This window comes from Pseudophryne corroboree, chromosome 7, assembly GCF_028390025.1.
Source record: "Pseudophryne corroboree isolate aPseCor3 chromosome 7, aPseCor3.hap2, whole genome shotgun sequence".
Classification (NCBI taxonomy): domain Eukaryota; kingdom Metazoa; phylum Chordata; class Amphibia; order Anura; family Myobatrachidae; genus Pseudophryne; species Pseudophryne corroboree.
Window position 1 is genome coordinate 112,559,943 of NC_086450.1, and position 17,994 is coordinate 112,577,936.

Sequence of the window (17,994 nt, forward strand, 5' to 3'; positions counted from 1 at the left end):
GCACTCAGCATGAGATTCAGATTTATCTAATCTCCTATTGATATGATGCATACTATCAGATATCTCTTTCACCCATGCAGGCTCTTGGTGTGCCGGCAGCGCCACCACATTACACTTCTGTGTCCCTAAAATGGTTTCCTCCGGGGAGGAACTCCCTGCCTCTGACATGTCTGACACACGTGTACAACACACACACAGACACACTGGGACTTATAGGGGACAGACCCACAGTAAAATCTGTCAGAGGGACACAGTTTAGGAGCAGCCAGTTCACAACCCCAGCGCCAGTATCTAATGCCTGTGAACACAGAATGCCCACTGACATGCAGCGCTTTTTGCACTGTAAAAATACACTTGTAAAGCACCAAATTCGCTTGTGCCCTCCCGTTTTGCACCCTGATACTTGTAGTCAGAAGTGAAGAAGGACCAGCGATGTCTCTGCGGCCTGAGGAGAGAGAAAATGGCGCTGAGCAGTGTGCTGGCTGCCTGAGGATGGCGCATTTTTACCTCAGAGACTTTTCATAATATTTATACTGGCGGGGGTAGGGCTGTGCCTAGGCACCTTATGCCCCCTTTTTGCCAGTTTATAGAGGTGTTTTTGCTGCCCAGGGCGCCCCCCCCCCCGGGCCCTGCACCCTGCAGTGCCTGTGTGTGTGGGCAGCAATGGCGCGCTGCGCTCCCACCAGCCACGCTGTACCTCAGCCGTCACTTTACTTGATAGAAGATCTGTCTTCTTCTACTCACCTGTCTTCTGACTTCTGGCTCTGTGAGGATGGTGACGGCGTGCTGTGGGAGTGAGCATCTAGACACGGCTAGCGTTCAGTACCCTTCAGGAGCTAATGGTGTCCTGTCAGCCAGAAGCAGAGCCATGAAACTCTTCAGGAAGTTGGTTCCTACTTCTGCCCCCTCAGTCCCACGAAGCAGGGAGTCTGTTGCCAGCAGTTCTCCCTGAAAATAAAAAACCTAACATAAGTCTTTTCAGAAAAGCTCAGTAGAGCTCCCCTGGAGTGTATCCAGTCTGCCTGGGCACATTTCTAAAACTGAGGTCTGGAGGAGGGGCATAGAGGGAGGAGCCAGTTCACACCCATTGAAAAGTCTTAAGAGTGCCCATAGTTCCTGCAGAACCGTCTATACCCATGGTCATGAAGTGGACCCCAGCATCCTCTAGGACGTATGAGAAATAAGATTTAGTTGTGCATTGCGAGATTATTGAAATGAGAGAAAGGAATGGAGAGGATGTCATTTTTATGTATGGTATTTGCAAAGACACTACAATTCTTACTCCCTAAATTAATTTGACACCTTCTAACAGAGAAATTCTTGTCTTGCTCTTTTAAAGGTATGCATTCTGCACTTATGAGTACACTATGGGTATGGGATAAGTGCATTCTGATGTTCACCTTATTCTTCAATGGCTTCTCCTAAGAGCATCTTAAGTGATATTGGACTATCGTGACATAATGGTGTAAAACCAAGGTGGGTTCCCAGTGCCTTTTAATATGGTCCATTACTGACTTGTATTGTTTATTTAAGCTTTCTAGTCACCAGACAGTTTTCCATGTTCCACTTCCATGGGCACGTTTATGTGGTGTTTTTTTTTTTTAATAGAGTAGATTTTTATTTACAGAAAAATGTCAGGTACATATAAGAGATGATGCAAGCAAGCAAACACATTACATGGCTTGTGATATATACATATTAGAATACGACATCAGTTCCATATAAAAAAAAATGACAGAAACACGTGTATATTACTAGGAGACTCGCAAAGCAATAAACAATTATTACATCAAGTCTGTACATAAGTATCTTATTGATCACAATAACACAAAATGCAATTTTGAAACACAACCTAGCCAAGTAAAGCAGGCACTTGCCTACAACAACAAAAAATAAACAAAACAAACACACAATAGGTACATAGGATAAAGTGTACCGCAAGTACAGCAAGAGTAGTCAGGAAGAACAAGCTCTGACAAACCAAGCCCAAAAAACAGTGCTACAGGCCCAAAGAAGGCTATAAAAGGCTATATAGAGGGTTCATGGGAGGAATATACAGATTCTAACCAGGGAGACCATATTTTTTCAAATTTAGAACTGCCATTATTTTGTATGTAAACAAAATGTTCTTTAGAGATAAGAGTCATTCACTAGTGCCTGAAAGGAGGAAAAAATGGGTCCCTTAGGAACCATCCAAAGTAGTGCAATACACACCTTGGCCAGGGCACAGACATTGTAAATGTACAATTCCTCCCACCTGGACAGGGAATCAGAGCCCACTATCCCAAGAACACATAATTTAGGAGTTAATACTCTCAGGGTTATCCCTGTATTCTCCAGAACCGACCTGACCCGAGACCAAAACGACTGTATAGTAGGGCATGTCCACACTACACAGAAGATACCAGAAAGTACCCTGGGCAATTGCACAGTTAGCACAGGCGTCCGAGCACCCACTCACAAACCTGGCAAGTCTAACCAATGTCATATAGGTCCTATGAAATATAAAAAACTGGATCTGCTGGAATCTAAGGGATTTAGTAACAATACATGGATATTCCATAGCTAGTTTCCATTCCTTCTCATCCACCGGGCCCAGGTCAACCTCCCATTTCGCACGGAAATGAGAGAGTGGGTCAGTATGATGCAAGGCAAGGAGATGTAGGTAGGAGAGGGAAATCGTCTTATTGTGACCCAGATTAAATACAAAAGTCTTAATAGGAAACGGGAGAATCACAGGAGGTGAGTCCCTGAACTGAGCCTGCAATGCGTGTCGAAGTTGGAGGAAACAATAAAAGTACGAGTTAGGTAAGCCAAACTCATTCTTCAATTGCTGGAAGGATTTCAATGAACCACCACTACAAAGTTGAGACAGTGAAATCACAGATCACAGAAGAGACTTCAGTTCAGGGAGCCAGAGAGAGTACCAGAGGGGAGTATCCGGATCAAGACCATCAAACTTAGTGAGCACCCGCAACGCCAGCCAAATCTTTGCAGCCTGAAAAACGATGGGAGGAGAAAACGGGGATAAATTATCACTTAGCAAAACCTGCACAGGTGAAAAACCAGGGAAGTAGCATTGAATAAATGCTACATGTAAAGCCTGCATATCAATATCCTGTAACCAGAGCCTGAGGTGTGTAATTTGAGCAGCATAATAGTATAGTTGGAAGTTAGGAAGCGCCATTCCACCTTCTGCCCTAGGTCGGGTGAGAGTATTTAACTGCAGTCGAGGTCGCCCATTGGCCCAAATCAATGAAGAGAGAATAATGTTCAATTTCCTAAAAAATTAGGGAAAAATATAGACAGGATACTGTAAAAGTATGTACAGAATCTTGGGCAACAATAACATTTTAATAAGATTGAACTGCCGGTTACCGCCAACGGAAGTTTACACCATGATTTAGATTTGCGTATAATTTGCTGCATTAATGGGTCAAGGTTTAAGGGGATAAAATCAGAGGGATCATTAGTGATCTGAATGCCTAGGTACTTAAATTGGCCAGTCCAGCACAAGGGCAAGGACATTTTGGGAGTAGCAGGAGGGGGGGGGGGGGGGTCAATTACTGGCATTATAATTGACTTGGACAAATTTATGCGAAGGCCAGAAAACCTACCATAGTCTTCTATCACCTGTAGAAGTTTTGGCATGGACACAGTGTAGTCTTGCAAGAACAGCATTAAGTCATCCGCATAGAGGGCAATCTTATGCAAACTAGAGCCAACACATATACCTTGTATGCTGGGATAAGACCGAATAATACATGCAAGAGGTTCGATGGCAATAGCAAAAAGTGTGGGAGAAAAGGGTGCTGATAACGGAGTTTGGTCCAACGCAAATAGTTCAGACCAAAGCCCATACCACTCATAACCTCCCACAAGTAAAGCCATTCTACACTGTCAAAGGCTTTGGCCGCATCCAGAGAAACTATGACCGAATCGGAGGGAAAATCATGAGGACCTTGGAGAACAGTGTTTAAGCGGCGTAAATTGGTGGATGTGGACATGCCAGGCATGAAACCAGACTAAGCCGAATGAATAATGGTTTTGATGACAGCATTAAGCCTCGGGGTTAGAAGTTTTGCCAGGATCTTGGCATCAGTGGGGATAAGAGAAATTGGTCTATAAGACTCTAGGAGTCTGAGGTCCTTGCCAAGCTTCGGCAACACAATGATAACAGCCTCAGACATAAAGGGAGGAAGCCTATTCACAGCAAAAAGATCTAGATATAAGGAATGTAAAATGGGGGGAAAATATTGACATGTTTTTTATATAATTCAATAGGGAGACCATCGCTTCCAGGGGCTTTACCATGCTGAAAGAAGCCAATTGCTGCGGTCACCTCTTCAAGTGTTATAGGCGCATCTAGGAAAGCGCATGCCTCAGAGGAGAGTTTAGGAAAGGTAATGGTAGACAGGAATTTACATAGCTCAAAGGCCAAGCAGGTTAAACGGTACTTATATACAGTGCTGTAATAGGATAGAAATGTACGCGCAATAACTGGTGTAGTATCAATAGTGGCACCGGCAGGGTCAATCACCTGTGTAATAGCGGTCCCAGGACGATCGTAATGCACTAAATGGGCCAACAGACTGCCAGGTCTATCTGCTTGCATGTAAATATTTTGGGCCCTAAACATAAGTGATCTAGAAATCCTGTCTGACAGATGAGCTAACCAGGCCGATTGAGCCAGCGGGTTTTAGTAGTAGGCAAATCGTCCATCAAATATTGTGTTTCTAGATTCCAAAATTCGGTTTCCAGAGCCCTCACGGTTGTCCGAGAAGATATTTTGAGGGCAGCAATTCGCTTAATAAGTGTACCTCGCATGTAGGCCTTGAATGAGTCCCAAACCACAGTTACATGTGCACACCCAGTATTAAGAGCAAAGTATCCCTCCCATTGCTTCTCTAAAGCAGGACCGTCATTCATCTGCAGCAACCAGGACAGGTGCAATTTCCAATAGGACTGTCCCCTCTGGCATAACAGTAAGTGATAACAACAAGGGTGAGTGGTCGGCAATACCTCTGGCCTCGTAATGTATATCAGTAAGTTTGGGTAAAAGAGAAGGGGAGACTAGGGCCAGGTCGATTCTGGAAAAGGAACCATGGGTCTTAGAGAAACAGAAGAATTGTCGAAGTGAGAGGTGGCGGCTTCTCCAGGCATCTACCCACCCCAAGATAATCAGCAAACCTAGAGGGGCCGCCACCAGCCATAACAGAGAGAGGTGTCTTCCATTTGTCAAGGAAGGGGTCTAAACACTGGCGTTTCTATAATGGGTGCAATGGGTGCGGTGCACACAGGCCCCTGGATCCAGGGGGGCCCACACCGCACCCATTGCACCCATTTTAATACTTACCTTTCCGGAGTCCAGCGCCGGGAGCTGCAATCACGGCAAAAATCGCCACCAAAATAGCCACCGCGCATGCGCGGTAGCCAAATTGGTCTCCGGATCATGGTGGGCGCCATGTTTCCGGAGATCTGCGCATGCGCAGTAGACTCCGGCACAGTGCCGGCATCTAATACGCCGTCTACAGCGCCGTGCAGAGGAGGGGGCCCACCCGGAGGTGCACACGGGCCATCCTCTGTAGAAACGCCCCTGGGTCTAAAAGATTGTTAAAGTCCCCTAAACAAATGACAGGAGTATGGGGAGAGGAGGCTATAACAGGTAGCCGCTTTCTGTAAAACCTCATAGGCAAAATTAGGGGGAATATAAATTGCCAATATAAAGAAGGGTTGGGAGCACAGTTTACATTCAATAAATACAAATCTGCCTTTATCGAGAGTAATTCAAATTGTACAGTTTTCTTGACAAAGACCGAGACCCCTCTAGAAAAAGAGGAGTGGGAGGCGTGGTACACCCACCCAAACCAAGGTCGACGGAGTGACATCAATCTAGTACTCTCCAAATTAGTCTCACTAAGGCAAGCAATGTCCGGGTCATATTTCTTGACCATTTTCAATACTAGGGAGCGTTTTACCTTGCTATTAATGCCCCGGACATTCCAGGCCAAGAGTTTTAAATCAGGCATAATAGAGACGGCACATTATAAGTCTGAAGGAGAACAAGAGTACACATCCCCTGACAGAAGCAACCAGCAGGAAACTCAATATGGTAATGAAGGCACCCAAGACCATCAGCAAGGTCAACAACAAAATGATTAGGTATTATAGAAACTTCCCCCTCAGCATAATAGAAGCGTTTACACATAAAGAGCAAGTGTGGGCGCAGGGTACATAAGACATCACAGGGCTCTAAAACTAAACCATCAGCGGTCTGTAAAGAACAGCGGGCTATATCCTTGACAGAGCAAATCCAATATCGCATATGCAGCAAACGCACAGAAAAAATGCACCAATACACGGTTATATGAGAAAGAGCAGTGCAAACATATGAAAAACAAAAAACTAAAACAAAAAGAAAAACAGAGAAAAGACAAAACATTTCCCAACTACCCCCTTCCCTGTATAGCTCCGCAAACAGTGGCATACTTGGATCCCGAAACTAAACCCCCAATACACAGTAGACCTAACGTATATCTATGGATGAGGCGATAACCTGAGAACTAAAACCACAAGATCTTGGTGGCTCCCCGGGCATATATTTGCATACCCAGGACACAATATAAACAAAATAAGACAACAGATACAGGATGCTAGTCTGGAGCTAGCTGTCGGGCACCCGGCGCGTAGTGATCCAGCCATGCAGCCGCCTTTCGAGGAGAATTGAAGAATTTTGATTCACCCCCTGCCACCACACGCAGCTTGGAGGGAAACAGCAGAGAGTATGAGAGGTTAAGATCCCAAAGGCGACGTTTAACAGGGAGGAACTGGGCTCGGTCCTTTTGAACGTCCGCAGCAAAGTCTGGGAATGCAGAAACCCTGACACCGTTCCTGGGGAGAGGGCCCTTAGTATGCCCCAGACGAAGGACAGAATCACGGTCTCTGTAATGCAAAAAACGCGCAATAAGCCAGGACTCCAGAAACTCCTTAGGATCGGAGCCCTCTTCCTTCTCAGGAAGGCCAATGAACCTGATATTGTTTCTGCGCAGACGTCCCTCCATATCAAGGAGCTTAGCCTGGATTGAGGAGACTTGATGTGAAAGCGTAGAGACATTTTGCTGTAAGGGGCCACAGGAGTCCTCAGGGGTAGAAACACAGGGTCTCAACTTCCCCAACTCGTTCTCGGATACGCTGCACATCTTGTCGCAGCAGTGAGAGATCACATTGTACTCTCTCAGGCGTTTTACACTACCCGCAAGAGCCTCCAACACCTGCTGGATGGAGGAGGTCGCTAAAGCACCAGAGTTCACCCCAGAAGGGGGGGTCAGGTTGAACACCTGCTGGATGGAGGTGGTCGAGGAGGACGCTAAAGCGCCAGAGTTCAACCCAGAAGGGGAGTCAGGTTGAGCAGGTTGGTGAGGCACAGGAGGGGAGCTAGAGTCTTGGTTGACAGGCTGTCTGGCAAAGTTCTCCAGCTTGGCAGCTGCTGTACGGTTATGATCTTTCACCATTGTGTATAAATGTAGTGTAATTAAACTGACACAGGGATATCAGGCAGGAGTGTGGGGCACAGGCGTGAGCACTCCCAATATGAAACAAAGCTGCGGGTGTATTGCAGGAGCAGAGGCAGTCAGAAACAGCACCACACACTTGACAATATAATGTATAATAAGAGCGGATAGAGTCCAATTGCAGACCACTGTGTACTCACTGATATCAGAGATAGCAATTCATCACAGGTGTCTAGTATCACAGCATCTCCACTGAGGCAGCAGCCACGTGTAGAATTGATTTTCACAGTGTGCTATGTGGGCTCCCAGAATGGCTGCCGGGCATCCAGAACTCCCCCACAGCAGCAGCAAGCAGCGCCCACAGGCAGGCTATAAGCTGCTCAAGGTCACCAGCCACCGGGGAACCAGACCACCAGCGCCGGATGACGCCAGACACCGCCACGGGAATCAGGAGCCGACCGCCGGGGACACGCAACCGGAAGTCCAGCTGCGCCCCAGTGATAAATAGGAGGCACAGGCCGTGGCACCGAGAAGTTGGCTGCTGCGCACTGCAGGGTCTCAGAGCGGGTCCGCGGGGCGTCACCGGTTCCCCAAGTGGGTAAGGAACAGTGTTGGTTGAAAAGAGCCACTGAATATAGGTCCGGATGGGCATAGTGATGGGTAGTTCATGAATGATTAGTTCAAAATGAACTAATCTTCAAAGTGAACTAGTTCGTTCAGTTCACAGCTTTGGCAAAGATTAGTTCATCAGGAAGGAGGAGTTAGACACAGACAGAATAGAGCCAGCATTAGGCTAGTCACTGTCTCATTCACTGGATTTTCACTTCCTGAATCTGATGCTGTGAAATGAAAGTTAAAAGTACAACACAGCCCAGCAATACAGATCTAATAAAAAATAGCATCTGCACTGCCTAGCCAAAGTCTATGGGGTAAATCTACTAAGGTGGGAGATTTTTAGAACTGGTGATGTTGCCCATAGCAACCAATCAGATTATATGTATTATCTGCTAGAAGCAGCTAGATAAATGGTAAGTAGAATCTGATTGGTTGCCATGGGCAACATCACCAGTTCTAAAAATCTCCCACCTTAGTAAATTTACCCCTATGTGTGTCTGTGAGTGAGCATGTGTGGTCATGCTGCTCACCTTTCTGTGATACAATCACTGTCCTATTAGTCCCGATGTCCAAACACTTGCTGCTACTTCTGGTACTACTGGCTCCTGTGCATACTGCTGTGCTAAATCTTCTGCTGGGTGTTGTGTAGGTGCTGCTGCAGCAGCAGCATTGTTTTTATTCAGCTCTCACTCAGCAATACTCATGAGTCAGTACATCTCTGCTGCCACAGGGGTCACTGCTGTGCTCAGACATGGAGTGGACTCACTCTGTGGAGCTGATTGAACTGCATTGTCCCAATGACTCGTGAGTCATTCTCCTTGCAAGTAGTTCAGTAGTTCAGTGATTCATTACAGTTCACTGATCAGTTCACTGACTCAATGACTCATACAGCCATACGAGTCAGTACAGTACTTCTAAGCTACCATGTGTGGCACTGCTGTGCTCAGGCATATGCATTGTATGGAGCTGATACTGAACTGCATATAGCCATGATTAATTCACCTAGCATATTAGGTGGTCACAAGGTACACTGTCACTTCCAATCAGCCAAAGACAAATTCTGAGTGCTGCATGCTATCCTGTAGGGCAGGTATGTCCAAACTGCGGCCCTCCAGCTGTTGTGAAACTACATATCCCAGCATGCCCTGACACAGTTTTGCTGTCAGAGAATGCTAAAGCTGTGTCAGGGCATGCTGGGATGTGTAGTTTCTCAACAGCTGGAGGGCCGCAGTTTGGACATGCCTGCTGTAGGGTCTGATTACTCTACACAAGACATAGGGGGATATGTATGTCTGTCTGATGAACCTTCAGTCTTGAAATAATTAAAAATATGATGGTACATATACTTAGGTAGTTCTATAGAAGTGATGTTGCCCATAGCAACCAATCAGTGTGTGTGTGTGTGTGTGTGTGTGAGAGAGAGAGAGAGAGAGAGTGAATACTCAATACTCATGAGTCAGTTTACCTCAGCTGCCACAGGGGTCACTGCTGTGCTCATGGAGTCAGTGGACTCTGTGAAGCTGATTGAACTGCATTGTCCTGACGACTCATGAGTCACTCTCCTTGCAAGTAGTTCAGTAGTTCAGTAGTTCAGTGATTCATTGCAGTTCACTGATCAGTTCACTGACTCAATGACTCATACAGCCATACGAGTCAGTACAGTACTTCTCAGCTACCATGTGTGCAGGGCCGTCTTTTCGTATGGGCTCAATGGGCTCTTGCCCAAGGGCCCCAGAAGTATAAGCGCCATGGGCTGATAGCTGAGGGTCCCCTCTTTCCAGGGGTACCAGATTTTTGAAAATCGGCCCTAGGGAACCAGAGATATCCGAGTTCAAAGTAGTGGTCCCCATCCAAGCCTGTTAATTGCTATTACCATCAAGATATCTCGGGCTCTGTATGACTTAGAGTTTTTCTGATGGTACATTTCAAAAGCTGTGACTCTTCCCTTTTGGTGGACACTAGCAGCTTGTCTCTACTATGCCCATAACCAGAGATATCAGCCTTCAAGCAGCTGGTCCCTGCTCAAGCTCCACACGCCTAATATGCAGTTTTGTATATTAGTTGGTGGATTGTTCTGGCTTCTGAACTGTGATCCCCAATTCCCCAGAACCTCCTGACAGGTGAGACACTCTAATTTTTTTATCCCATGCAAAGCTACAAAATATTTTTCCAGGAACTTGACATATCTGCAGTTAAGCAAGCTGCCCTCCCACCAGAAAATGATGAAAATGAAGCCCACTCCACTATCGACCCCTCCCTTACATATTAAACACCCCATACCACCCTGGAAGTCATGTACTGGGGCCCCTTCATTCAGCCCAATGTGAACTTTCTACAGTTTAGTGTTCTCCCTCCCGCACCATCTGTGCAGTAAAGGAGTAATTAGCAGAAATTACTGCTCCAGGTCCGACATGCTGAGCGGAAGCTAGAACACCCCCTACCGTCCGTGGGATATCAAAGCTGCCGTTGATAGCACCCCCACCCATGGAGGATGGGTAGGGGCCCCAGTGTATTGCTGTGCCCAGGGGCCCACACTGCTGTTAAGACGGCCCTGCATGTGTGGCACTGCTGTGCACAGGCATATGCATTGTATGGAGCTGATACTAAACTGCATATAGCCATGATTCATTCCCCCAGTATATTAGGTGACAAGCTACACTCCCAATCAGCTAAAGACACAGTGCTGAGTGCTGCATGCTATCCAGTAGGGCAGGCATGTCCAAACTGCGGCCCTCCAGCTGTTGAGAAACTACACATCTCAGCATGCCCTGACACAGCTTTAGCATTCTCTGACAGCAAAACGGTGTCAGGGCATGCTGGGATATGTAGTTTCACAACAGCTGGAGGGCCGCAGTTTGGACATGCCTGCTGTAGGGTATGATTACTCCACACAAGACACAGGGGGATATGTACTATGAACCTTCAAGTGACATAAAGTTCAGCAGTTGCCCCTAGCAACCAATCAGCTTCTGTCACTTTATATACTGTTGAAGATAAATGACAGAAGCTGATTGGTTACTTTGCAACATCTCCACTTTATCTCTCTAAGGTCTGTTACATTGGGGCAAAGGGACTTTTTTTTTCTTTTAATTACTGTATTTTAAAAGCAGAAAAAACTAAAAGTGACTTATGACATTACTCTGGATTTGGGTCTTTCACATGCATATTATGAAGTAAAAAGGAGTACCAACAATTGGATTAATATTGCAGAGATACATATGTCACTATAAGGTTGCTATATAACTTATTGCTTTTCTTAAAAATAAAAAAATATGACATATTACACACATCTGATCATTTGAAAAAGATTATGGGGTATATGCAATTCACGGCGAATCGCGGCAACTTATCGACGTTTTTTAATTCGACACAATTCAACAGGTGAATTCCGGCAGGTGGCTGCCGGAATTCACCATATTCAATGAAAAACGGATTCGACAGTTCCGCGGGCGAAAAACGGCCGATTTGCCGGATTTTGCTGCGATTTAAAAAAACGGGAAAAAACGGGAAAAACCCGTAAAAAAAATGGCGTGGGGTCCCCCCTTCAAAGCATAACCAGCCTCGGGCTCTTCGAGCTGGTCCTGGTTCTAAAAATGCGGGGAAAAATTGGGCAGGGATCCCCCGTATTTTTAAAACCAGCACCGGGCTCTGCGCCTGGTGCTGGTGCAAAAAATACGGGGGACAAAAAGAGTAGGGGTCCCCCGTATTTTTTACACCAGCATCGGGCTCCACTAGCTGGACAGATAATGCCACAGCCGGGGGTCACTTTTATACAGTGCCCTGCGGCCGTGGCATTAATTATCCAACTAGTCACCCCTGGCCGGGGTACCCTGGGGGAGTGGGGACCCCTTAAATCAAGGGGTCCCCCCCCCAGCCACCCAAGGGCCAGGGGTGAAGCCCGAGGCTGTCCCCCCCATCCAATGGCTGCGGATGGGAGGCTGATAGCCTTGAGTAAAATGACAAGAATATTGTTTTTTCCAGCAGTACTACAAGTCCCAGCAAGCCTCCCCCGCAAGCTGGTACTTGGAGAACCACAAGTACCAGCATGCGGGAGAAAACCGGGCCCGCTGGTACCTGTAGTTCTACTGAAAAAAAAATACCCAAATAAAAACAGTACACAGACACAGTGACAGTAAAACTTTATTACACACTGCCGACACACACATACTTACCTATGTTGACACGCCGACTGCCACGGTCTCCGACGATCCGAGGGTACCTGTGAAAAAAATTATACTCACCTTCCAGCGTCCAGAGGTACATCCACGTCCAGAGATACATCCACGTACTTGTTAAAAAAAAAAAACGAACACCCGTGCCATGCCGGACTGAAAGGGGTCCCATGCTTTCACATCAGACCCCTTTCCCCGAATGCCGGGACACCACGTGACTCCTGTCACTGAAGTCCCTTCAGCCAATCAGGAAGCGCTACTTCCGTGGCGCTCACCTGATTGGCTGTGCGCTGTCTGAGCTGTCAGACAGCGCATCGCAAAGCCTCTCCATTACTTTCAATGGTGAGAACTTTGCCGTCTGCGGGGGTTACCCGCGGTCAGCCGCTGACCGGCGGGTGACCTCACCGCTAGCCGCTAAGTTCCCACCATTGTAAGTAATGGACGGAGCTGTGCGATGCGCTGTCTGAGTTCAGACAGCGCACAGCCAATCAGGTGAGCGCAACGAAGTTGCGCTTCCTGATTGGCTTTAGAGACCTTTCTGTGACAGCTGTCACTCTGAGAGGTCTCTCTGCATTCGGGGTAAGGGGTCCCATGTGTAAGCATGGGACCCCTTTCAGTCCGGCATGGTACGGGTGTCCGGTTTGTTTTTTTTAACAAGTACGTGGATTTATCTCTGGACCCTGGCTGAGGTGAGTATATTGATCTTTTCTTTTCAGGTATCCGTGGATTCTACATGGAGAAGAGGACCGATGTCGGCGTGTGAACATAGGTAAGTATGTGTGTGTCGATGTATGAAATAAAGTTTTACTGTCACGGTGTGTGTGTCCTGTTTTTATTTGGGTATTTTTTCCCCAGTAGAACTACAGGTACCAGCGGGCCCGGTTTTCTCCCGCATGCTGGTACTTGTGGTTCTCCAAGTACCAGCTTGCGGGGGAGGCTTGCTGGGACTTGTAGTTCTTCTGGAAAAAACAATATTCTTGACATTTTACCAAGGCTATCAGCCTCCCATCCGCAGCCCTTGGATGGGGGGGACAGCCTCGGGCTTCACCCCTGGCCCTTGGGTGGCTGGGTGGGGGGGACCCCTTGATTGAAGGGGTCCCCACTCCCCCAGGGTACCCCGGCCAGGGGTGACTAGTTGGATATTTAATGCCACGGCCGCAGGGCACTGTATAAAAGTGACCCCCGGCTGTGGCATTATCTGTCCAGCTAGTGGAGCCCGATGCTGGTGTAAAAAATACGGGGGACCCCTACTCGTTTTGTCCCCCGTATTTTTTGCACCAGCACCAGGCGCAGAGCCCGGTGCTAGTTTTAAAAATACGGGGGATCCCCTGTCAATTTTCCCCCCGCATTTTTTGAACCAGGACCAGCTCGAAGAGCCCGAGGCTGGTTATGCTTTGGAGGGGGGACCCCACGCCATTTTTTTCAGGGATTTTACCATTCCATCTATAAAAAAATAATAAAAAAAATATATATATTATTTAAAAAAAACCAATAATAATACTTGTGCCTCTAAAAAAGACAAACCAAGTACCTAATCCCTTCTAATATAAATAGATCTGATATTACCACGAAAAAAACCCACCAAAAAACATGTTTTAAATTTTTTTTATTGGTTTCACCCTCCAAAGTGTGGCGGATTGAAAATGACGAATTTGCTGTCTAAAAGCACTGCTGTCGAATTTCCAAACTTGAATTGAATATGCTTTTGTCGAATTGCAGCACTTGTATCATTGCAGAAAAGTCGAATTTGCAAAAAGTCGAATTTCAAAAAGTCGAATTTTGAAAGTCCGTTTTTTTGACGGAAAGCACTGAATTGCATTGACGAATTTATTTATTTTTGGCGAAAAATACCCGAAATTCGACAATTTCGGGAATTCGACCGCAATTGCATATACCCCTATAACTCCTACAATGAGCTAGTATTAGAAATACCTACTCTATGTGTAGTAGTCTAGACTAGTTCTAAATCTAATCACTCCTTTCAGTCTCAGAGTCAGTGAGTGAAATGATGAACTAAATGAACTAGATGAACTAATCTTCTGAACTAATCTTTTCAGTGAACTAGATCATAATGAACTAATCACCAAACTGAACTAGATTTCCCATCACTAAATTGGGCAATCAGGATCTTGGACCGGGGTGCTCAGGGAAACCGCTTCCTACTCCCTTGCTGACATGGCCACGCCCCCATCGTTTATGTGGTGTTTTTGCGAAAATGTGGTGGTGGCTACATCTGGTGTTGAAATTAATAGAATTCTGAGGGAGTGAGGTCTTAGGGACAAATGTATCAAAGCTGTGAGCTAAATAAAGTGGAGAGAGATAAAGCACCTACCAATCAGCTCCTGTCATTTTTCAACACAGCCTTTAACATGATAGTTAGGAGCTGATTGGTTGGTACTTCTATCTCTCCCCACTTTATCTCTCTGCAAGCTTTGATACATACAGTATGCACCTCCCTGGTGACAAGCGGTGGTGATGAGAAATTTATCAGCAAGCTAATTAATGCTGGTCATTGTACTCTGTACTGGTCATTGTACTCTGTACTGGTCATTGTACTCTGTACTGGTCAGTCTGGTCCTTTTTGCTAGTTAAATTCATATATGTTACAATTCAAATTGTTGCTATCTACTGGCCCACATCTGCTCTCTTTCCAGCCTTTACTCCTCTGGAGAATTTGCCATTCTCCCTAAATTGCAAAACCATGTATTATACACTTCTGAATATACCAAAGCACAATGACTTATATACCTATTTTCCTCGCCTCCTCCAGTTGATCATAAGTGGCCAGCTGCCCGCCTTCATATTCACAGACCGCCCTGGCCTCTCTGTAGGTAAGCTGGTATTTTCCACTCCGTGATTCTCGATGATAAACTCCAGCTGCTTGTTCTGAATAATATAACAAGTAACAATTAGGATATTGTTTAGCAGTATCCAATCCAAGACATTAATCTACCTCCAGCATTGCATATACTGTAGTACAAATCTGTCAGAAAGAAACACAAGATCGGTTTCATTGAGAGTATTGGACAGTGGCCCAGAATTAGAACAAAGTCATACTGTACTTTAGTATATATATATTCCAGATTTTTCATTCTGTATGTTACCCTAGCAACATTGTTTCAATGTAAACCTACTAATTTGTTGTTTCCTGTAGATTATAATCCATAAAGAAATGTCCCATAGTTTCAATTTAAAAACCAGCGGAAAGGCTCCAAGGATCCTTTTGTTAAAGGCTTTTTTTATTTGGTTTATAAAAACACAGACTATTCCATTGTTTTGGTTATGTCAGAGTTTCCTCCTATGTGGTTAGACCCATTTCAGTCTCCTACAAGGCTTGCTGTTCAATTATCATCCTGTCTTCAATTTCTCTACTTAACGTTTCTCCACTCACAGTGCATCTGAGGTAAAAAAAAATCCCTCTTTTCATGCAAAATGTATTATACAGGTTGAGTATCCCATATCCAAAATGCTTGAGACCAGAAGTATTTTGGAGATTGGATTTGTCCGTATTTTGGAATAATTGCATACCATAATGAGATATCATGGTGATGGGACCCAAGTCTAAGCACAGCATGTATTTATGTTTCATATACACCTTATACACACATCCTGAAGGTAATTTAATACAATATTTTTAATAACTATGTGTATTAAACAAAGTTTGTGTACACTGAGCTATCAGAAAACAAAGGTTTCACTGTTTCAGTCTCACTAACAAAAAACCCACGTATTTTGGAATATTCCGTAATTCGGAATATTTGGATATGGGATACTCAACCAGTAATAATTATACAATAAAAGAAATGTAATTTTAATGCTACACAATCCTTGTCTCATTCAATATTCACATCTCGGAATAGCAATTACTTCATGGCATGAGCAACACACACTGGCAGCAGTCTCTGAGGGACTGTGGATTAAGGTCACCTCCTACACCACAAGGTGTTAAGTGTTTACTGTGGAATGTGGAAAATACAGCTGGTACAGTGCAGGGCAGTGCTGAGAGAGCATGTTGGTAGAACATGGAGGCTGTGCCTGTTTGCAGGAAGCAGTGATAGTGCAATAGGGGAAAATGCAAGTAGACATGGGCCCTATTTCACCTTTGTTCGGATCTGGTTTGTAGCAAATGTACTAAAAATAAATGTTTATTCTTTATGTGGTATACTGTATAACTGCTATATTACCTTGACATGTTTTTCAGAAATGTCAATTATAATTAATTTTCCAGTGAATTGTTCTGTTCAGGGCCAACTCTAGCTACTAAAAAGATTACTGTATTGCTGTCTACATACATAAAAGTGTATGTATATTTTCTCAAGCACTAAAAGAATCACTATAATGGAACAAAGTTGTGTGCCTATGACCTGCAGTGTGAAACAGGCGGAGGCAGACGCATGCAGCGTGTGCCCATCCTGAGATACCTAATTGCCACTAATTATGGCCATGACCTGGCTGCAGTGTATCTACCATGCTGTCATTTGTGCCCCACAGAGCGGGAGATGAAGGTTCCAGAACAAGATGAGCAGTATGATCCCATGTACAAAGAAGGGGTAGGGGACTGCGCTTATTCCTACTTCACTCGACAAGTTCCAGCTGCTCTGGAGAACAAAAAGAGGATTCCACTATCCTCTTCGTTATTAGAACAACAAAAGGGAAGAATGTCTCCCAGCGCTTGGTTATATCGAGTGAACTCTATACAAACAGAATCATCAATAATCACTATCCCATTTATATACAAATGGAGACGTTGGGACGGAAGTTACAGAAGTAACCTAGACGACGTATGTAAAGAGAAAAGTCACGAGGACCGGAAGTGACGTGACGCATCAGCCAAGACGTGGCGGTGGTTGAAGAGAGGGTTGCTAAGCGACCGGCAACACAGATAGAGGAACCAGCCACAAGGACCGGAAATGACGTAGCGCAGCTGAACGCTGTGAGTATTTGGTCACTATAGAAACGGAAACCGCACGGGGGCTTAAATAGCGGGGATTAGGTGTACTCGGCTATCCTGAGGAAGCCTGCTGAGACAGGCGAAACTAGTTGATCACTGAGGCACTGTGTTTTTGTCTGCCGGCAGACACCCGTCGTTTGTCTCTTTGCGGTTTTGAAGTAAGTGACTTTCCACAGGTTGTGCATAAAAGGGAACTGTGCAATTTGACCCCAGAAAATTGTGACCTGAATGGAAGGTATACTAAGACTGCTTTGTTGATACAAATCAATGTGGAAAACTACCTCATTCCTGGGACTTAAGACTCACTTTTCAGTGAGGTTTATCTTGGAATAATTTACATACTTTGGGACTTAAGACTCACCCATGAGTGATTAGTGGATAAATCGCTAAAAGACAGCGTACCGCTATCGTACATGTTATTTATGTTGTTTGTCCTGTTGTCTTATTATTTTTTTAGTATACCGGTATTAGGAGTCACTGTATAATTTTTAATATTCTAGACTAAAGTAAAAGACATTTTTTATGGAAATCCCCATAGCTTATCTTTAATAAAAGAAAATTTATTTTTATTCCTTTGAATTGTGTGATTATTGATGATTCTGTTTGTATAGAGTTCACTCGATATAACCAAGCGCTGGGAGACATTCTTCCCTTTAGTATGATCCCATGGCCTGCCTACCTTCCCATGCAGCCTGGACCTGCTGGTTAGGTCAGAGTGGCTGTACTCCTGATGGAGGTGGACATG

At 45.2% G+C, this 17,994-nt stretch overlaps 1 protein-coding gene across 1 annotated transcript in view; it reads right to left on the reverse strand.

The window, feature by feature from the left end:
- Nucleotides 1-17,994, reverse strand: part of TNFAIP6 (TNF alpha induced protein 6) — a 77,036-nt gene that overhangs the window by 42,620 nt on the left and 16,422 nt on the right. The window contains exon 2 of the mRNA XM_063932290.1: nucleotides 15,047-15,184. Coding sequence (XP_063788360.1) covers nucleotides 15,047-15,184 — 138 coding nt within the window. The remainder of the gene's footprint in view (nucleotides 1-15,046; nucleotides 15,185-17,994) is intronic.